At 54.6% G+C, this 22,406-nt stretch overlaps 1 protein-coding gene across 1 annotated transcript; it reads right to left on the bottom strand.

The window, feature by feature from the left end:
* Positions 1–12,750: 12,750 nt before the first annotated feature.
* On the bottom strand, positions 12,751–16,916 carry HSPB8 (heat shock protein family B (small) member 8). Its single transcript, XM_084272288.1, has 3 exons — positions 16,066–16,916; positions 14,810–14,873; positions 12,751–13,532 (listed from the first exon to the last, which is right to left on the bottom strand). Exons 1-3 carry the CDS (start codon positions 16,442–16,444, stop codon positions 13,373–13,375), a joined length of 603 nt encoding a protein of 200 aa, XP_084128414.1. The 5' UTR covers positions 16,445–16,916; the 3' UTR covers positions 12,751–13,372.
* Between the last annotated feature and the right edge of the window lie 5,490 nt (positions 16,917–22,406).

Consider the following 22,406-nt stretch of genomic DNA (forward strand, 5'->3'; position numbering starts at 1 on the left):
AGCCTGGAGAGGTGGGGGATCTCCCTGTGTCATCCTGGTATCTTCAGGATGGAGGTCAATTTTTCCAAGCCCCTGAGCAGTGATTCACAGCACGCAAACAGTTGGCTCCTCAGACCTTGTCAAACTTTTGAGTGCAACACTGAGCCTGAGCTCCTGGCTGCAGCTTGTTAGAACACATTGAAACGCAGAGGGAAAGTCATTAAGATCTCTTTCATTAACACCATTCCTCACAGGCCTGGAGAAGCTGATGCTTTGTCAGATCACGTTATCACCACGGCCTCGCTGCTTCCGAACCTTGAAGAGATTCTTCCAAAAAGCGCATCCGCCCTCCAGCCTGCTCCCCTTTCAGTCTTCCGCTATTTTTATTTCACTTGAGATAAAAGTATGTGTGTGGGGGAGGTATTTACACACACACACAAAAATATAGATGCACATAAAAATAACCTGATGATTTGAGAGAGACATTTCCCTTCCGCAGAGCTTTCCGTCCTCTACTCTGTTATAAATATAAACTGCTGAAGCTGTTGCAGCTCGGGGAGGGCAGGGGTTTGCCACAGCTCTTAGTGCAGATGCAGTATGCATCTCTTGCAGACTCTGCTGGTGCACAGGGTCTGAAGTCCCCAGCACATGGGGTGGCAGAGGGTGCATGCACAGGGTTGGTGCTGAAATGCCTCACAAGAGGAAAAAGAGAGACTTCTGTGCCCCTGGGAAGTTTATGGCACGCTCTGGAGCAAATACACCGGAGATGAGCTCTTACAGAAGCCACCTCACCCCCTTATTGTGTTAACGGTACATTCCCAGACTTGTAACTGCCTGTCCTCACATTGCTTTTACATTTGAAGTATCTTTTCTAAAAGAAAGAGGGGGGAAAAGCAGAGTGCATGGTACTGCAAGCTGACACTGGCGGGTCAGGGAGCTCAGCTGTGCAGGGGCATCAGCACAACGCAGCGTCCGCCCATCCCACAGGGTGAATGTTCAAGGGACTCATATACCCACATCCCATGGGATGCACTTAGCATCTGCTGGCTCCAGCAGAAATTAGGGGTCTGTTGGGTGAAACCAGCCTCCAAGCAGCATGAGGATCGGGGAGGGTGCAAGCTCAGCCAGCGAGGCAGGCAGTAAGGGCAAGCTCAGCCCAGCATCTCTGCCAAAAACACGACAGCCCATGAACATGACACCCAGGACCACACCATCAGTGTCCCTACAAGCCACAGCACGCCATCCTCACTGCCCTGCTGGCGAGCACGTCACAGGCTGCGCCAGCCAAGCCAGCATAGCTCTGCAGTACAGAACATCCTGGCTCTGGCGCCGGGGAAACACGATCCTGCTCGCAGAGCCCAGCAGCAGCAGCGCGCTCAGGCCGCCCGCCTGCCGCAGGCCCGGCAGCAGCAGCGCTCTCAGGCCGCTCGCCCACCGCAGGCCCTGGCCCGCCGCAGGGCCCGGCCATGGCAGCGCTCTCAGGCCGCTCGCCCACCGCAGGCCCTGGCCCGCCGCAGGGCCCGGCCGTGGCAGCGCTCTCAGGCCGCTCGCCCACCGCAGGCCCTGGCCCGCCGCAGGGCCCGGCCATGGCAGCGCTCTCGGCCCACCCGCTGCCAGTCTTGTTTTGTCTGACTTTTTAACAGGCTGCCACACGCAGCCTTCTCAGTGACAAGTGACAGCCTTGGTGCATTAAGAGCGCTCCACCAAATGGTATTACTATTATTATCTGTTTTCCTGAGTGTAACAGATGAGATGCCCCACACCCCCCTCCAAAATAACCCTTGAAGGAAAGATGGGGCTTGTTTGCTGAACATGTCAAGCTGTGATCACACGAGGCAGGACTGTGTCAGGCCAGAAAGCATTGCTGTGTGTTGCACACACCATACCTGCAGGAAGATTCTCGCATTAAACCGCAGGGTACCTGCCACTGAATCATTCCGTAATTGCAGGAAGACATAACAAGAAAAAGGCAGCGTGCTGGCAAAGCCTGCCCAGCCAAGGTGGTTTAAAAATACCTAGCCTCAGCCCTCATGGCCTTCTACAGCGCTGCTGGATGTTGGGAAACCCACGCTGCGGGTGAGATGGTGCTCCCTGCGGGCTCAGTCCATTGGAGTAACTGCTGGGATCTCACCCAGGATCTCTTCTCCCAAAACTCGAGCCACATCCCAGCTGGGAAGCACTCTGCTACACTGGGAAAAACACAGCAACATGGCCCACCAGCAATCTCCCTTTCTTCTTCAGCACAAAGCATCTCACCACCCGTCAGGAGCATCATGCTGCCTGCTGGGGGGACCCAGCTGCTGTAGTGAGTCTGGCAACACTGGAAATACCTTTTAAAAGTATATGTAGAGAAGGGGTGCCCAGGAGTTTGGGAGAGCAGCCTCATGTGGACCTGGCTTGAGTGGGACTGGAAGCAGCAGGGTCTGACACAGCTGATTGTCAGAGGACCCTGGGTGCAGGGTGCTGCCTGGGCACCACGGCTTCTCACCCCATCAGGGTGTGGTGACACAAGGTACAGATGGGTATTCAGGCACCCTGAGTGCCCTGGCACTGCTCTCCTGTCATCCCCAGCACATTCTCCTAGAAGAAATACAAGCAAGGCTTGCATATTTGCTGCTATGGCTCACAGTGTTTCCTGAGCACCCCAGCTCACCCCCAGGAAGCCAGACCCATCCGAGGTGGCAAACCAGCTTGCACACATTTCTTTTACCCTGACTAACAGCTTGAGGAAATGACCAGGTAAACACACTAATTTTACTTTCAAAACAAAAGCAAAACCACCACAAAGTCCAGTTCTTCCTTGGGTGAAGGTGGATGTGTAACTGCTGGCATTTCCCTCTCGGGCTCTCACAAGTTGCCAGTGTTTTAAAACCTGGCAGCCAATATAAGACAAAGCAATATATTTGGCTCAGGAGCAAAAATGCTCCTTGGCTGTGAATGCCAAGGAGTGAGGAGAAGGAAAATACCCCAAACCTGTGAGGGAAGTGCCTGCTGCCCCACAGAGCGATGCTGGGGATGCTCTGCAGCATCATCACTAAGCCAGAGGGATGGAGCCCGTCCCAAATGCAGCACAGCTCTGGGGATGGCTGGTGTTAGGGTGACTTATAGCCAAATGCTCCAGTCCTGCATTTGCAGGGTCTGTGCATTCTGTGGCAGGTGGCTTTCCAAGGAGCAGCACAGCTCCAGCCATTGCATCTTGCTTACTCTGCAAACCTGCTGAGCCCTGACACCTGGATTTGCCTGCAGCTCTTTGCTTGGAAGTTGGTTTGGGACCCGCCCCCCCCCCCCAAAATCCCAGGCCCAAGGGATCTAGGGGAGCAAGCAGGGAGGTTTGTTAGCACAAAAACTGCCTTCATTGACCTGGGCTCTATTTATGGCCTTACACTGGGGTGGCTCTGAGGAGCAGCATCTCACCTACACCCCCATAGCTGCTGCTCCACTGGGTCTGACAGCCTCCTCCCATTGCTCTGGGCTCACACCACAGTCATTCAAAGGAACCAGAATCCTGTACCCCCTCCTGCTCCCCATGCATGCCAGCCCCTGTGGAGGAGTGGGCGAGGAGCCCAGACCTGACCCTGCCTGGTTTGGGGTCTCAGTGTTAGCTGCCATCAGCTGCCCTTCCCTGCACAGTGCTCCATATGGATTGCACTTGCTCCCTTGGATGGCTCCTCTTGTGTCATTTCAGTAGCAGGTGGTGGAAAAGGGGGGGAAAAAAACCTATAAAATGTTTAACATCCCTTTAGCTTCAATTTATCTGAAGAGAATTCAAACAGCACAATTTCTCCCTGCCATCTGGGTGCCACTTTAAAAGACATTTTCTCATATCATTGCAATTTCAGAAAATCTTGTTGTATAGCTGTGGAAATGCAAGATGCTTCCCCTAAATTGCACAGTGGTGTGAAGTTTCTAAACCTCAACTGCAGTTTATACTTTATAAACTATTTTGACAGCTCACAGACGGCTCCTGAGAGACTTTCCCAGTTCCAAGACCACCCTTGCAGTTTTGGATGCTGCAGTCCCACAAAGCAAAGCCCTCCTCGCTTGGTTTTGCCTTGTTTTGCTTCAGTAATAGGAAGAGTACCCCCCTGAAGAGCTTTGAGCCTACTTGCCTAAAAACTTGAGCCCACAGGCTATTGCCTATGGGTGCATGTGTCCATGACTTACATTTCCCACCCATGCACCCCAAAATAGCTTAGAAACACATTGAGCTACTCCAAAACCTTAGAGAAATCTCCAAGAAGGGCTCTCATACCATCCCTGCAGCACTCAGTCCTTAGACACCTCAAACTGCTGTGAAGAAAGCTGCTCCTTGCAGCCAGTCAGCCCTAAATCACAGCTTCCTAGGAGAGGGGCTTTGGTACCACCACAAACAGTCTCCTTCAGTGCCCCAGCCCCACGGGAGACCCCCAGCCCTCAGCCAGGTGAGGCAGACACCCCAGCTCTAAGACTGGCTCTGGCATAGAGTCCAGCAAAGCCTCCACCCTTCTCCATACAAGCAGATCTCTTAATCATGGGGCAACCTCCTTTGATCAGCCACACACAGCTCAGCTGATTTCTCTGGCCCCCAGAGCTGTCCCTGCTCGCAGAGCCCTGGTGTCCTGGTGTGCTGCTCTCTGCCAGCTCACCCACTGCCTCCGAAAGCTCAGACACTGATTCACCCCCAGAGGAAGTGGCCCAGGAATGACCCAAAGGGCTGGCACAGGTCAGCAGGTGGTTAGTGTTAGTTAGAGCTTAATGACCACATAAATACAACAGGAGTAACTCTGGAGCAGCCAGTTCATCAAGGGGATGATGAGATGGGGCGTGCAGCAACCAGCCAGTCATGCATGGGCTGGGTGTGCTGGCAGAGCTGCACCCATTTCACCTGCCAGGCTGAAGCTCTGGGGCACAGAGCTGGGGTTACAGCCTGGAGCACGCTGTTCCTTACTGGGGGGGGTACAAAACAGCCCCCACTGTGGAACTGCTGCTATGTACACAGCTCTGCTCACCCAAACATGTCCTGCTGCCGCCTGTGCTTCAGCATCCCAGTCTCAGCAGCAGGATGCTCAATCACCATCATCAGATGCATTCACCAGGGTAGGATCCCAAGACAGCCATGGGCACAGAGACAGGAGACACACTGGAAAGGGAGAGGGGCATTTGGGAGCAGTAGGGATTTTGCTTTAAATCCAGTGGGTTTGCTTGGTTTTGAAAATAACAGCTTTCCCCACATGGCTCTTGCGTGGCAGAGAGCAGCTGCCTGGCTCCTGGGCAGAGATGGAGCCAAAACTGAGCCAAGCTTCTAGCACAGAAGAGAAAATCTTGTCATCAAACCACTCTGGGGCTCTGGAAGGGCCTGGCAGCTCGCCAGGGTCATGGGCTTTGGTAAACCCAGGACTGAGTCTACAGCTGGCAAGCCAAGTCTGGATAAGGCCAAACCATGATGTTACCATCCTACACGATCTTAAAGCAAGAAGGAAGTCAAGGACTTGGAGAAATGGATGTCCTTGAGGGACCAAAAAGCCATCCAAGGACTGAGGATCAGCCTTGCTACCCCACACACATCATGAGGGCCTCAGTTTCCCCAGTGTACAGAGCAGGACATATTTAACCCTTGACATGCAGGAGGCATCTTCCAAGTTTACAATGAAACCTTGGGGGCTCAGGTGGGTGGCTGGTTTGGGGTGTTCCTCCCCAGACTGGCTCTTGTGAGACTAAGCCTCTTGCAGCTCACCAGGGAGGAGTTGAAATGCTGAGCACACCTCCCTTGATTTCCAGAAATTGCAGTAAATCAGTATCACTGAAAATTGGCCTCTTTTTTTTTTGGCTCTGGCTTGATGGAAAAAGGAAAACAAATGGAGTTTTAAAATGCAGCTAATCAAAGAGTTAAAGAGAGGTTAATCCTAATGGATTAATCAGCTCGCAGGGGGATGGGAAGGAGGTGCAGACAGGGAGGAGCAGACAAGCAGCCAAGCCTGGTTGCTCCTCCCAAAGGCAACAGCAATTTTCAGGGAGAGTTTGGGGATGGTGATGATGCTTTTTTCCACCTGTTCACTTCCAGCACAGGGACCACACAGGTTTGATCTAGCAAGAACAGGCAAGTCCCTGTCTTAGGTACACCTTCCCTGAGGAAACACCAGATCCTGGATACATTCATTATCCCCCTCAGGAAAAAGTGTGAGCAGTGTTTGACTTCACCACCCTCAGCCATTCTCTGTCAGCTCCCCTTGGATGCCAAGAGGTGGTAAAACTCTGGATATGGGCCCCCCTGCAGAAGTCAGGGGATGGGGAAAGGGGTTTTGAATAGAAGGGACCTTCCCAGGGGTTTTCCACCACCTCCTGCAGAAAGCAGGACCCACCACAGCATCCCTGACCACAGGTCTGCCCAGTGGCTCTGCAGCCAGATCCAAGCAACCTCCTGCCCAGTAACCAAAGACATTGTCTGCCTCCCAGAACATCCAGATATTCTTCATGGGGTAAAGCCTCTTTGTAGGCAGCTAATTGGGCTTAGGCATAAGAAGGACTTGAACATAATTAGTGACAGAGAAAGCAAGGAGGTTTGGAGAAGGTTATTAATGATGTACACCACTGTACACAACAGAACAATCACAAAAAATATTAGATCCATTAAGTATCATTATCAAGGCCTGAAGCTAATCATTTAAGCTTAATGAAACCAATACATTTCTCCAGCAGTAGTGCTCATCCCTGGGAGGGAAGCAGCAGCTGGGAAGGCTCAAGCCATGGTGTCTCAGCGGTGTCGCCGCTGACCCTGACTGTGGCACCAGTGCTTATGCTGGCTCTGGGCTCCGTGGTCAAGGGCTGAGCCCTCTTGCAGGTACTTTCAGAACCAATTCGCTCAGTTCAGTAGGAAACCTTTTGCTTTGGCAGCTCAGAGACCTTCTGCTCCATGATGTCCTACGTGGGCATTTAGCACATTGCAGAGGATTTTCCCTAGCACCCCACTGGCAGCAAGCCCTGTGCCCTTGGCATGGGCCAGGCTGGTGCTGCTGGGACTTTTGGCTCAAATGTTAATGTCATCAAGGAGGACAGAAAGATCTCCCAAACTTCCCACAGCTGGTGCAGGAGCAGGGGTGTGGGATGAGCACAAGGTGTTCCCCTCCAGCAGCCATCCCTGGTGCTGCCCAGTCAGAGCATCCATTCCACTGCCTCCCCCCCACCTCCCTCCTCTCCCTTGTTTTGTTTGAGCAGCTCTTTGGAGACCAGAGGAGAAATGACTCTGAGCCAAGGCAGTTGTGATGATCTCACTGCTAATTATGCAAAGAAGTCATTTCACTGTGGCTACACATGATGAAGTGATACGACAGAGATGAACAAAACCCCACAGCCACTTTGCACATCACCAATTAACAAGAAAAACCCCCAAGTGAGCAAACCCAAGCTCCTCAACCTGTGCCTGCTCCTCTGCAAGCCACTGCAGATGCTGTGCTACTCCCAAACCCACTGCAATTAGGGACAGGCAGCTCAGACTGGGAAACAATTAAAAATCCTATTAGCCCCACTTTCCTCTCACCTTCGTGTGTTTTCTGCCCCAGGAGCAGGATCATCTCTGCAGCAGGACTCACCATCACTTTAAAGAGGAGCCTGGGATTAGCACCAGCCTTATTAAAAACACTCACTCACACCTCATTTTACCTTCACACTGGAGATGATTTAGCTTGATTTATTCTAATTAGTTGTAATTTATTGTTTTAATGAGCTCTTCTGCAGGCTTTTTGTGCTTCATAACCACCCTCCTCAGCTGCTATAGCCATTCCAAGGAGGTCTCTCAATAAGGAGAGGTTTCCAAGGCTGCCTGGGATAGAAAGCTTTTTGTTGCAATACGAAAGAAGAAAATTAAGACAAAATTTGCTTCTCCTCCAGGATGGGTTTGCTGTGGAGCATCTGGCTTTGAGCAGGAGGTTGCACAGTAGCAAGTCACCCAAACGGCAAGACAGCCCTTAATTACCAGCAGTGTTTGCAACTGGGTTTAAAGATCAACAAAACAAAATAAATAGGAGAAAAGTCTCTCCTCCCCCACCATGGCTCGTTATTTGAGGGAAGAATTCATGGCTGTGAGATGTCACAGTGCCAGTGGCTCCACAAACACGTCAGTGGTGCTTCACACCACAGTCACACACACTGCCCACCCAGGAGGGTCTCAAAGCACACCCAGACCCCTCCTGAGATGGTTATGGGCAGAAGCATCTAAAATGTGATGCCATAATACCCCACTGGCATTGCTTTATCTGCAGAGGTCTCCCCTCTGCTGGGATGGGCAAGGCTTGAGGAACTTCTCTGCTCCCACAGCCAGCCGTGCTGTCCCATGGCCAGCAGCTCCTGCTGAACCCTGGCCTATTGTTTAAGGGGGGCAGAAAGGCTGTCAGGTCAGCCAGGGCAGGCTGTTTCTGACTTGGGTTCTTCCATTAGAGAAGAAAGGGATTTATGTCTCTGTCCCTGTGAGTATTGTATGACAAAGCCTTCTCTTTGGAGGCACCCAAAATAAAGCATTCAAGATTTACTTGGCTATGGTTTTGATGTCTATTTGCAAAGCAAAATCTCCAACAGAAGAGAAATTCCCAAAGAGACACATGAAAAGCCCCGAATTATCTCAGCTTCAGCAGAGAAACACCCAGTTACAGGATACTCTGCCTTGTGCCAAAGGGGCCCTGGTTTGTGTGAGAAATAGTAAGGAACTTGGGCATCCTGGGATGTTCCAGAGGGCTCTGGGAAGGAAAAGCCCCAACAGAATTATATTGACCCCCTGTGCAAACCCAGCTAGTCTGCAGCAACAAGAAGCCACGGCCGAGTGAGAGCCTGAAGAGCTAAACATCACAAGGAGGGGCTGAGAGGGGGACGACTAAGGGACAGAATGCTGGAGGAAAACAGCCTGAGCTTCTGCATGCCCATGGTGCACCCATGGCTCAGCACTGGGGAGCACCAACAACCCCATCAGCCAAAAAAAGGGTCTCTGGCCACCCGAGGACCCCACAGCACAACCTGTGTGCCAGAAGCGAGCGAGACATGAAGTGCATCTCTGTGGGACAAGGCAGGGAGTGTCCCTAAGCTATGGGCACAAAAGCCCAGAGCAGAGCCAGACACAGCTCTGGAGCTGCTGTGCCAGTGCTGGCCATGGCTCTGCTCCAGGACGAGCTGGCTGCTGGGATGGGAGCTGGGGAGACAGCCCAGCTCTTCTAGGAGAAGAAACCTGGTCTCAGGAGACGCCTAGTCTATCAGGACAGCTCTGGAGCTTCTTGTGAATTATTTACCCTGCTCCATGTGCTGCCAAGCAAAATAAATCAATTCAGCTTTTGCTTCCATTTTAGGGAATTAAATCCTCTGGGACAGGCCAGGAGCCTGTGCCCTGCAAGGAGCCACCACCCATCCCCAGTGGGGTGCAAACTGGCACTCAGAAGCCTCTTGGCCTCTATGGCCCCCATGCTGCTGAGGGCCAGTGATGCCCACCGAGCCCCTGCAGCTTCCTCAGCAGCTCAGGACTAACAACTGGACAAGAAGTTCATCCAGCCTCCTGCATACCAAGCTTCCTGATGAGGTCTCCCAGAGCTTGTGTGACCTTATCCCTCTCTTCTCACCCTCTGAATGAAACCTATCTGCAGGGGCCAGTCCCCAGCCATCAGCTTGTGGTGCTTCATTCCAAGTGCTGAGCCCTCCCCATCAGCTCTATGTCTGGGGCACTGGGAATCACCCAGCTGTGCTCCAGGAGGGATCCCCCCTGGACAGAAGCTAGGAAAATCTTTCCCAGTAAAGAGGCCACATGAACCACCTGCCTTTTCCTGCCCAGGCAGCAAGGCACACGCTGGCATGGATGGCAACAAAGCCTAATGTAAACTGCCAGCATCCAACTGCTTAATTACATCAGCCCCTTTCAGATGGACCTGTGGTGTTTCATCATAATTGCCTTAGAAAAAGAGAAAATCCTTCAAGCATCTGCCCCTCTCTCTGGCAGGGGCACAGCCCCACACCAACACCATTGATGTTGCTCAGAGCAGGATTTGAAAGGACTGGTTAGGATGGCTTCTCTGAGTCCTGCAGCAGGAAAACCCATCTGCCAGTGGATGATGTGGATAGTGAGGGGTCAGACACAGCTCCAGAAGCAGAAATAAGGGAGCACTGGCTTCCCAAAGTGATTCAGAAAGGGCCAGCAGGGAGGTGCTGCTGTGGATGGGGTGTCTGTGCAAGGCAAATTGCCAATAAACACAATCCTGACCCTCCTCCACATGTGACGGTGGTTCCAAAACACACAGCACCACATCTTGCTCCCTCCTGAGCCCCCAGCTAGCCCCAGGGTCTGACCCAAGGGCAGCCATTCATCCCTGCCTGGAAGATGCTCACCTGCACCATGCCCTACAAGTGGCATCACCTCATTAGAGCTGATGTTAAGCTGTAAGATGTAATGTGTTATGACCACTCACTGCAGTGTAGTTGTTACAAACCCAGGGCATGTAATGCAAGTGGCCATTACAGAGCTGTGTCATGGGTCTGATGGCTTCCCTGTTATCATAGAATCATAGGGGTTGGAAGGGACCTCAAAAGCTCATGGGGTCCAACCCCCTGCCAAAGCAGCTCCCCAGCTCATATTGCACAGGGCGGCATCCAGACGGGGCTGGAATCTCTCCAGAGATGGAGACTCCACACCCCCTGGGCAGCCTGTCCCAGGGCTCCCTCACCCTCACTGGGGAAAAGTTCTTCCCCATGTTGGTGTGGAACTTCCTGTGCTCCAACTTGCAGCCATTGCCCCTTGTCCTGTCTCCACAGACACTGAAAAGGGGCTGGCCATTTCCCCCTGCATCCCATACTTAAGATATTTATAAACATTAATAAAGTCCCCCCTTAGTCTTCGTTTCTCCAGGCTGAACAGTCCCAGCTCACTCAGCCTTTCCTCATAGGGGAGATGCTCCAGGCCCTTCATCATCTTTGTAGCCTCCTCTGGACTCTCTCCATGAGACCCCTGTCGTTTTTATACCAGGGAGCCCAGAACTGGACACCACACTCCAGCTAGGGCCTAGGTTATCTTACACACAGGCTGAGGATAAGCAAGCAGGTCCTGCTCTGTGCTGGCCCTGGCTCTGCAGCACTCTAGTCCCCCAGAAGCCCACATTTCCCACCCCACCCTCCTTTCCCAAGGACACAGGGGAGATGCTGATGCAGAAATGCCTCAGTGTTTCCAAGCATAGTTTTCTGTTTGCAGAAGCACCAGTAGGGAATAGTTTTTTCACAACCTCTTCACTTCAATAATTAGCTCTTACTAAAAAAAAAAAGAGCCTCCACTTACATTTGTTTCATTAGTGTGAGCTGCTCCAGATGATCCAGCAGCTTGAGGAGCTGCTGGCTGCACGGGTCCAAGCACGCTGCTGGTGTAAGAGGTCCTTAGAGCTAATTGCCAACGCCAGCCTCAGCCATTAAAGAATTACTGTTAATGCATCTTACAGCAGGCTTTATAAGGCATTATTAAGGAACTCATCAGAAAGTAGAACCAAATAAAAGAGAAAATGATTAAAGAAAAATAATACCTCCCCCCAAACTGCAGGATCAGCAGGAGAAGCTGGGAGCCATCACCCTGCAGCAGCCCCAGCACCAAGCCTGGGGCTCCCTTTGCCCCAGCACTAGGACAGCTACAGCCTGGGGACCTCCCCATATACACTGGGGTGGGAGGGGGGCTCAGCTGTGGCTAATCCACCCCACACACCCCTGCCCCTCCCTGCAGAGTTGCAGCTGGTTCCCTGCACCTGCAGCCCCGCTCAGGGAGCCGTGGCTGCTGCTGGTGGAGTGGGGGGGGGGCTGGGGCTGTGACTCAGGCACATGACTCATTTATTTCCATCCCGGTGTCAGAGTTACATTTCCAGGCTAATATTTTATTTGTAAACTTGCTGTGCTCATGGCCACAGGCAGAGCTGTCCTGGCTGAGCCCAGGGCTGGCTCCTGCTGGGGGGGGAAGAGGAGGTGGGGTGTGCACTGCCCGGGTGTCTGAGCTCTGTAACAGTTATGGAAAAATAAATATAGCATGTAAAACCAGGGTGAGAGCCCCCAGGTTCCCCTCTGTGACCTGGAGTGAGGGTGCCATCGTGGCTCTCGAGCACCGGGGTTTGCAGCATGTGATGGGCTGTTGTTGGTAACCGCATCCCAAAGGAGCTGGGGCAGAGCATGTGAGGGTGTATTTTTAACTCTGAGGTCCTGGTGACACGGCAAACTGGGTGCCCGGTCCAGGTGCTGCTCAGATCGATGTAAAATCTCCTGCTGCACATCAGCACCTCTGCTTTGCCCACCTCCGGCACTGCGGTGGGTTAACGATCCTTACTTAGTGCTTTGGCCCTGGGAATGGTTTTAGGGCTGTGGCCAGATCCCAGCAGAAGTCATTTTCTGGTACCTCCATCAGGGAATCATCTCCTGGGAAGTGCTTCCCCAGGATGGAAGCCGGAGGGGGATGGTGCAAACCCCACTTCCCCAGCTTAGAGGCTGATTCAGCATCTCCAGGCAGGCAAAACATTTGCAGCCCCTGGAGAGGGCTTGAACCCGTGATCCTCACCGGGCTTGGTGCCTCCCCAGCACAGCGTGAGCTGGGACTTGACATTCACAGGGTGTGGAAGAGGCTCAAACAAATACTTCATCCACCCATCAGTGCAAACGTCCCCACACGTCTCCTTCCATCAGTGGCGAGGACCCCGTGCTGGGCTGGAAGATGGCAAGTGGTGGCATCCACCCCCTTCTCCCCCTGCCCCCACCCCAGCCTTGCACCCACCCTGCCAGGCTTGGCCAAGACAAGTAGAGGCTAAGAACATCAACTGGGTTTTATTCCTCAGGTTTGACAAGTAAAAGCACAGATTCTCTCTGGAAAAAAAAACCCAAAAACAAAACCAAAAGGATAAAAACCAAAACAAACCCAATGTTCAAACCATGTGGCTGGTTTGTGTTTCCCAGGACGGAGGCCACGCCGTCGAGCTCTGCCCATGGACGCCTGTCCTTTGCAGAGATGTAGCTTAAAAAACCAACCAACCCACAGAGGAGGAAAAGACACAGGGCTACAGGTTTCCATGTCAATTTAGAGAGAAAATAGGGCCCTCTTTTGCCATTATAAATATTCCATCTGAGCAACTTGGAGCAAAAAAATTACCATGATGAGGACATCGTTCTGCTTGGCCTCACTGGCACAAAATCTCTACCAGCACCTCAGACCACTACAAGCCCACAGGGACAGTGGCCTGGCACCAGGCTGCACGCCCCGGCTCTCCACTGGTCCCCCACAGGGTGGCGGGTGCTGCTGTCCCTGCGAGCGGCACCCATCACCCTTGCCGGAGGCTGTCCGGACACCACGCCGCAGGGGAATGGGAGCGGGGGTCCAAGGGGAAAGGGGAGAGGGGAGGAGGGATGCCGGGGTGCAGAGGGACACGGTGGCCGGTCAGGCACAGGTGGCCTCCTGGCTCTCAATGGGGATCTCGCTGCTGCAGCCGCCCTCACCGTACTGCTGGTAGGGGGGGATCTGGGGTGCCTCAATGATCAGTAGCCCCTCTGGCGACAAGGAGGCGAAGACCGTGATGGGGTCCACCTCGTAGGGCAGCCTGCAGGGGGGAAGGAAAGATGAGACGGTTTAGGAGCTGAGGCAGGGGCAGGGGCGTGGGCAGAGCACAACCCTGGACGACATCCCCCCTTGGGAAGCCCACACAGGACCCCCCAGTGTGTGGGGGAAGCGCCAATGCCGAGGCAGCGGCCCCAGCCCCAGCACATGGCTCTGTGAAGCCTGTGTTATTACTGTGGTGCCTGGGAATGCGCTGGGGATATTTAAAGCGGCCTCCTGGCTGGTCTGGCCCCCGCGGATGCTCTGTTTAATCTCCCTGGCAGATGTGTTTGATGGGATGTCACCCGCCGCTTGTGCCGCCCGGGCTGCTGCAAAGCAGGAGTAAATCATGGCCCTGCCGCAGCCCACGTCAGCCCCAAGCCTTGCCCGTAAAAGGAGCTGCCGAGCGCCGGGCAGGAGGGAGCGCGGTGCTCGCCCCAGCGTTCCCACGGGAGTTTGGGATGCACAGAGCAACGGTTGGGTGGAAAAGCAAAGTGGAGCTGCTGCCATCGAGGAAACCCTTCCCATGCCCCAGGCTTTGCTGCTTCTCCCCAATCACCCCACGAGCAGCGAGGTGGGGGGTGGGGGTCTACCCACACCCCCCACCTCCCGCCCCCGGCATGGGCAAAGCACCCAGGTTGGGGCTCGCCTGCCTCTGGACTCACCTCTCCTTCCTGCCCTTGGCTGCTGTTGTTGCCAAAGTGAGCTGGCACAGTGAGTCAGCGCGATAGCAATCTAACTGACATCATTCACATACATATGTATGTGTGTGTATATATATATTTACATACATCCACACACAGGGATGTATTTTGGCTGCATTTTGACACCAGCCTCAGCCCATTGTGCCCTGCTGAACCTCAGGGCTGGGCTGGCACCGGAGCACGGCTCCTTGCAGCCCTCCTGCTCCCAGGGCCCCAGCCAACTCCTGGGCCTGGAGGAGATGGACAAAGCACCCAGAAAAAGACCTCCTCCCCTTTTACCTCCCTTGGGAAATCACCATATGGCCCAATCCAAACAGACAGGTGCTGCAGAAGGGCAGATTTTTGGGGTGAAAACATGCCCAGGAGTCCCTGTGTGAGTGACCTGGGGTGAGGGGACTGGCAAGGCTCAGCCCTTCGTCTCGGGTGGCATCAATGTGTTGCCTGCCACCTGCCCACATTGTAGGGACAGGTGTCACAGCAGGCTGAGGACATTTGGGTGCTGGTTGAGGGGATGTGCCAGCCCCCTGCATCCTGGCCCCCTCAGCAGGAGGATGCTCTGTGGCCAACTGATACTTACTGTATTTTCTTGGTGAAGTTCTTGGAGACGATCCCTCCTTCCACCTGCTGCTCCTCATGTTTGCCTGCAGGGAAGGGCAACACCCCACATGACCACCTCACCAGCAGATATTTTTCCCCAACAAACAACAACAAAACCCGACAGGGAAGTTTTCAGAGGAGCCGCTTCCCTTACCCAGTGCAAACCCTTCCCTCTGGGAGGGCTCAGGGACCCTCTCCAGTGTGGGGAAGGAGATGCCAGACATGGCACACCCATATTCCCAGTGAGATCCTGGGGTCTCACAAGCTGCAGAGAGCTGGGGCTTAAGAAAAAGACCCCAGATGAAATAAGACCTTTGGAGGTGGCACCATTCCCGCCTTGTCCTGCTCCCTAGGCTGGGCTCCCTCCACCACACTGTCGGGCTGGTGGTCCCTGTGCCTGAAGCACTTCTGAAGTTAAAACCACACTTGTGGCTGCCAAGACCCCCCCTGACCTGTGTTTTTTTCCCCCTGTGATGCCATGAGCCCCAAATAAACCCGCAGGGCCATGCTGCATGGCAGCCCTCAGCCCCTCCCTGGAGACCCCATCCCAGGACACCCAGGAGCAATGCAGGATGTCAGTGCTGGGCTGAAGGGATGCTCAGGGCCAGGTGCCGGTGGGCACCCCAGGTGTGGTGCACCCCACACCTCCTGTCCCCACTGAAAACTGATGGGTGGCAATTGCATTTTCAGGGACGTGCTTCTGGCCAGCTCATCCCTGGGCTGGGGCCTCTCAGGGTGGGGTTGGGGTAGGGGCTGCAGGGTGGCTGCCCCCCACTTCCCAGAGCTGGATCGGCCTCCCTCACGGCCCCTTTAAAGGGAATCTCCCTCTGTGCTGGCCTCTCCCTGGCTATAATTAACCCAGCGAGCTGGGGCCCCTCTTGGCAGCTCACTGCAGGGTGCCACCACCCATGGCTGATCCTCCCCAGCCAGCCAGGCTGGAAAGTGGGGAGATCTCCCCCAAAGGAGGCTCATCCTTTTCACTTTGCAGCAAAACACCACAGCCTGTGAGCCGGGTTCCCCCGTGACACCCCTAAAAGTGCCCGCACGGCTGCCCCAAAGCCCTGCCGCAGCCCTGGCCCTGCTCCTGAGCACAGGGCTGCTGCTGCTGGCTAAAAACAACGTGATTTATTGTGTGTGTGTGTTTTACAGCAATTTCTTGAGCCAGCACAGGCAGGGCAATAGCGTCTGCTTTTCATGCCCCATCCTCCTCCTCCTCCCCAGTGCCTTCGCTCTCACCTGACACCTCGACGTATCCATCCTTGGTTTTGACCGTCAGCTCCTCGGGTTTGAAGCTGTGCACGTTGACACACACCTTCCAGGGCTCGCGGGGAAAGGGCACGGGGCTGCGGCTCTCAGGGTACCCCCCGAAGCGGGTGCCGTAGCTGGGGGCCATGGTGGAGGCACGGGCCATCCCGGCACGCAGGGGACCCGGCCAGGTGGTAGTGAGCCGGGGCCGAGCCCAGTCGGGCCAGTCCGCCGTCAGGTCCCCGGGGAAGGGCGAGATGCCGAAGTCATCGTCCAGCAGGCGGGAGGTCAGGCCGGGCTCCCGGAAAGGGTCGCGGACGCTGCGCCTGCCGGGGTAGTGGCAGGAGAAGGGCAGCTGGCTGTCGGCCATGGCTTCCTTTGAGGGGGTCCGAAGCGTATCCCTGGGGCTCTCAGCTGCTGCGTGGCTGCTCCTGGCTGCGAACTTCCCCAGGGAGCCCGTCCCGGAGGAGACGCATCCACCCCGGGCGGGATGTGGGCAGGCGGCTGCGGGGACGGTCCCCTCCTTCCCCGGCAACCAGGTGAAGGACGACGGAGAAAAATCAATTCAGGGCTGAATCACCAGGAGCCGGAGGAGCGCAGGAAGGACGGAGGGAGCTCTCTGGCCGCAAGAAAACGCTTCCTGTCTGGCTGCGATCCCAGGGACCAGGGAGAGGAAAAGAAAACTTCTCGTTGGGAGAGGAGAAAAACAAAGTGATAAAGCCGAATATCCTGAGATTAAAAAGCGGATCTCTCTCCTCTCTCGCTCCCCGGCACTTTATGTGTGACTTTCCCTGCCACTCCTGGGCAAGAGCTGCAATAAATGCCTGAGCTGGGAGCCGAGAAACTTCTCTAACCTTCCAGCCGCCGGGCGAGTGCTATTTATACGGGTTTGGGAGTGGGGGGGGGGGGCGGTGTGTTTTGCAATTCCTGCCCTGTCAGCCAAGTATTTTGGAGAGGATGAAACAGCCGTGGAGAATCTGGGCTGCGGCAGCTGACCTCTCCTGCCGGCCTGAGGAGCCTGGCTGCTGTGGGGCCGTGGTACTTTGGCAGCTGCGCTGGCCCCCACTGCCCCTCCCACCGCCCTGCACCCAGCGCACCCACCCAAAATAGCCCCCAAGCTCAGGGCCAGCTGCTTTCACCCCAGTGTCACCTGTTAAAAATACCCCCTGCGCTGGGCTGGGCCAAGCTGCTCCCCTCACTGTATGGCCACGTGCCCCCGTGCCTCCGAGCAGCCCACTGTACCGGGAAATGGGTCACTGGTGGCACCCCTACCATGACACTGTGAGGCCACTGGGACCCCTTGGGTGGGTGTTTGGGGGATGCTGGGGTAGGTTACGGACCCTTTAAGGGCAGGGTCATGAAGTGCCTTGGTTTCCTGGGGCTGCCTGCACAGCTTGGGGCGCAGGGGGGAACTGTGCTCCAAGGAACGTCACGCAGCCACCATCACCAGTTGGGCCCAGAGAAATGCCCCCTGCCCACGGGAAGGAGAGGGACCCCAGGGAGCAGGCAGGCAGGGTCCTCATGGTGCTGCATCCTCCTCCTCCTCACCCCACTGCGTGTGCTGGCCCTGCTGCAATCGCTGTGGGCAGGCAGGGCGAGGTGGTAATCACAGCCGCGCGGCAGTGGGGCTAATTACAAGGCAGCGGCGGGGAGCGGGTGGCGTGTCGTGGGAAGAGGCGGGTGAGCTGCCGGTGAGCATCCACCTGGGTGACACGGCCCTGACCAGGCAAGCAGGGGTACCTTGGATTCCTAATGGAGGTGGTCTGGGTGGGCAACAGCATGTGCCAGAGGATGGGATGTCACCAGTGAGGGTTGTGCTGCATACGGTACCACTTCCTCATGCCGCATCCTCCCTCCTGGCTCTGCCTCATGCTCCTTCTCTCCAGCATCTGCAATTTTTCTAATAGACTTGATGGAACTAATTACAGCAGGAAGACCTTAATGCAGCGCAGGCCGTGCAGCAATTCAGCCTTTGGTCACTCCAGTGGCATTAATCACGCTGAACCAACACAGCATTGCTGGGCTGGGGGAAGCTGCCTCTCCTTGGCATGGGGCAGGACTGCTCCCCTGTGCTCAGCTCCTTCACACCCCTCCCATGCCTGGGGACAGCAGCCTGAGGTGTCCCTGAGGACTAAGGGGGATGCCTGGAGTGATCCTGGGTGCTGGATGAGCACCCCTGGGTGCAGGGAAGCAGCTGCCAGCATTCCTCTCTATCCCCCTGTCTTGCCCAGCTGCTGTGGGCTTTTCCTGCGTAGCAGTGACAGCAGAGGGGGACAAGCCCTGAGGAGGTTTCAGGCAGCCCCACAATCCTGCCTGCTTCCAGGAGTCTCCCAGCATCCCCAGTCCTGAGTTTCCCTAAGTCGCTCCAGGCCATCTTCCCTCCCTGTCCAGGAATCCTCCCTGTCGCCTTGTTTATCCCATTAGTCACACATATCCGCCCCTCCCCTCACCCCCCTCTCCGGGGCCATCCCAATTTAGCTCCTGTTGTCACTCCAATCTCCCGGATGCCTCCCACCACTGAGCCAGCCCCACATCAGCTTTAGGAAGCATGATGTGGCCTCTCAGCCTCCCCTCTCCTCTGAGTGACCCAGGAATGCTGCCCCATGTCCCCAGGATCTGCCCATGCCGCAGCCAGACCCTTCCTGGGCATCCATCTGAGCCCTTCTGGGAACAGCACAGGAACCTGGTCCAGTGCTGCTGCTTCCTGTGGGGCTTCCAGCCAGTCCTGGGGTGCAGCCCAGGGTGAGGGCATCATCTGGGGTGCCAGTGAGTCCCCACCACCCTGTTCCTCACAGAGAAGCACCCTGGCTCCTGCTGGAACAGCCTAGGAGATGACTGCACTGGGACCCTGCAGGGCTTGGGGTAGGGCAGAGCGAGCCCCAGCGGTGACCTCCATGGTGGGACAGCTGCATTGCTGGCTTGGGCTACAGGTGAGGGGACCCGAAGGACAGGGAGAAGATGGCCTGGTTCAGAAAGGAGAGCTGCCAGGAACACCAGCCCACAACTTACTTGGCTTCAGCCTGTGCTCCACGGAGCCAGTCCTCAGCAGCTGGTAGAAGAGGCACATGCCCTTTCCTGGAGAGCAGCTTAAACAACCCAAAATATCCCACCGCATGCAGTCGGCTCCGTAAGAAACATGACAAACAGGGCTGCAATGGGAAGGAAATACTGTCCAAACCTTTATTGGAACCTTTTCTCTAACCAGGCTAACAACTCAAATACCCCAGGAAGACTAAGGAATACAGAATGCATTTCGATGGAGAGAGCAAAGGGGCTTTTACAGGGAGGTCGGATGAGCAGATGCGCTGGTGTCATTTGCTGAGGAATCAACCAACTGGTGAGAGAACAGAGACACTGTTTCCCTTGTGGGGCTTCTCCCACCTTGGCTCGTGTTCTAGATCTCCTTCCATGGGTTTTGAAAGCAGAGAGCTGCCCCAGGGTAGGTGAGGTTCAGGGTGTTCTCTGGGCAACAGCCCCAAAGTTGGGACACTTGAGCATAAAGCTGTTGCTCCAACAGCAGATGTACCGGTGCTTTGGAGACCCTCCCAGTCACGTCCAAACTTCCAGGTAGCAGCAAAAGTAATCAGAATTATTTATTCTCTGGTAAAGAATAAAACCCCACTGGACACTAAAGGGCAAAGTCTTCACTTAGGGACAGGTTGAGGTGCCATTCTCAAACAAAGATCCTGATAGCCCCTTGTCTGAGTGTCCCACTGCTCCTGGCCAGCCCCGTGGGAGCAGCCCAGTGCTGGGCACTGGCTGGTGCTGGAGCTGTGTCCAGCCTCTGCCAGCCCAGGCAGCTCTGCCCATGGAGCACAAACACTTCCCACTCCAGTGAAGAGGACAATGGCTGGAGTGGCACTGGGGCAGGTCAGCACTTTGAGTGCATCCTTGCTTTGTTCAAATCTGGGGTAGATGCCTGCAGCAAGCTTCGAGTCGTGTCAGAGGTGACAGGAGAGACCTCCCCAGTCCTGGCCTGGCCACCTTTCCTGAGCTCACATCCAGGCAAAGCTCCTTGTTCTGGCACAAAGCTCAGGGAAGGGGGCAAAAGCAGGACATGGCACACAGACAGGGGTCGGTGGGATAGGGTGGACACCCTTGCTTCCTGGCAGAGAGCACAGCAAGTTGTCTCATCTCTGTCCCTTCCCTCACATTGATGAAAGGGCAACAAGTCCTCCCTTCCCCCAGTAACCACTGAGAGCCACAAAGGAGTCAGTGGTGGGAGATCAGAGATCTCCAGGGATCTTTGGTGATCCAAGCAGCCCTATGAAGAGCAAGGTTATTCCTCCAGCACAATAGCCTGTTGCCTCCAAATGCCCAGCACCTTTCCAGGGGGTCATGATTTGTCAATAGAAGCTGATCCAAGAAGATAGAGGACTTTCCTCTGCCTCGCTCATCTTCATCGAAATGAAGTTTCTCCCTAAATCACCAGTGGTTGAGCTCTGGATGATCCCAATTTGGCTGCCAGATGCCTCCAAGTGCCAGCCTCAGGAATTCCCCCCTCTGATAACCTCTCTCCAGTGTATATGACAATAAGGGCTCCTAACTTCGTGGACTCAACAGCAAGACCCAAACAGCTTTCTTAAGCTAATGCTCAATAAATAGAAGAAATAAATATTAAATAGAGGCTAAGTCTTCTCAGCCTGTTCAATATATGTACAATGCATAGCAAAATAACAGTGATTGGCTGTTGCTGACAAGTTTGGTACAACTTCAGTCCCTGGAAACAACAAAAACATTGAGAAAAGTTGTGGTCAACATAAAGCAAAGTTCAACCAAATGCTGTAACCCCTGAAGAAAAGAAATGACCCAACAGTGTTCTGAAATACCCCTTGGCTCTGCCTTCCAGCAAGCCTGAAGAGATGGTGATGGGTTTTCTGGAGCCTGGCCCCAATGCTCAGGGTTGGGGGAGAAGGGACAAGAAACAAAATCTTGGGTGGGAAAGAGGTTCCATGTTTGAGGAAAACAAACCCCTCTGAGATAGTGCTTCCAAAAAAATGGCAGAGATGGTTTACTGAAGCCTTGCTGCAGCCAGCCCTGGGCACCCCTTGTGTGAGCAGGGATTCACCTACAGGGAAATGGTCTTTCCACCAGGCAAACACTGCTCCTTGCAGAGATGTGAGATGCCAGATGTGAAGCAAAAACCCATAAAAGCCATGAATGAATGAAACAACATTGAAACAAAGCGCTGGCAAAAGGCACAGAGACAGAAAAGCTCATGGGCTTCTCACAAACCAACAGAAAAACCTAGTTGTCCACCAACAAGGAGGGTGATGGTCCATGTTGTGCTAAAAATCATAAATAAGTTAAGAAATAAATACCACCAGTGAAGGAAACTCCAAGCACATGTACACGTGCACATCTCCACACACACGTACACACGCAGCCTTGGCTGGGTCCCGCCACCAGCGCCTGGGTTTTGCAAGCACCTTCAGCACAGATCACTCTCTCACGGCCTCATTTCTTGACTTGTTCCATGGGTGGGTCATCACACGGAGATAAACACGGCAGGGGAGCCCTAGCGACAGCATCCTCCCAGGGAAACCAGCGGTGCCTGTGCAGGGCAGCGCGGTTTCGGCTTGTGCGCTGGCCAGGGAGCCAAGGGAAACAGCAGCAGCAGCCAGCTGGCACTGGGCCGGCACGAGCAGGGAGTGGGGAGAGACTTCCCCTTGCTGTGCTGCAACCTCCCCTTCGCTCCTCCAGCGGGTAAGCAGCCCCTTTGCTGTCACCTCCGTGGGGTCCTAGACCCGTTTCTTTGGTGACATCCATCACAAAGCTAATGAGATACCCTAGGTTTGAAGAAGGGAACAGACAAATGGCTCTGCCCTGCATCCCTCTGGCTCTCACATGTTCTCTGCCCGGCTCCAGAGAATGAGGACGAAGGGTCAGGTTGGCAGCAGGAGCGACTGTCACTCCAGCCACATCACCGAGAGGGGCCAGCGCTGTAAACCTTCACACAAGAACAGTGGCATGGATACAGTCAAACAAACAGACAGACAGACCCCAAAATAACTTATTGTTAAAAATAAATTAAAAAAAAAAAGAATAAATAAATACTGGTAACGGTGACCACCTGCATCCATTCTGACATACAGTTAAAAATAGAATCATCATCATAAATAAATAAATAAATAAATTAAAGAGGTTTATGCCAATGCAAGTCTGCTCAGGAAACCCCAGGGGTGTGTAGCTGCCACGGGCTGTACGAGCAGCATCAGTCCTCGAAGCACGGATCAGCCAGACGGGTGTGAGAGCTGCCATCGGTCCCACACAACCCCTGGCATCACCTCCTGTCCCACGGTCGGTGGGTGCTGCTGCCCTGATGCAGTGCT

Source organism: Gallinula chloropus (genome assembly GCF_964237585.1).
Source record: "Gallinula chloropus genome assembly, chromosome: 17".
NCBI classification, from domain to species: Eukaryota; Metazoa; Chordata; class Aves; order Gruiformes; family Rallidae; genus Gallinula; species Gallinula chloropus.

Bases quoted from the DNA above. Each gene is read 5' to 3' on its own strand.
- HSPB8 (XM_084272288.1), bottom strand. From the start codon at position 16,444: ATGGCCGACAGCCAGCTGCCCTTCTCCTGCCACTACCCCGGCAGGCGC. The intron at 14,874-16,065 runs GTGAGAGCGAAG...CCTTCCCTGCAG, and splicing joins TGGATACGTCGAGGTGTCAG to GCAAACATGAGGAGCAGCAG. The intron at 13,533-14,809 runs GTAAGTATCAGT...TCCCCCCTGCAG, and splicing joins AACTTCACCAAGAAAATACA to GCTGCCCTACGAGGTGGACC.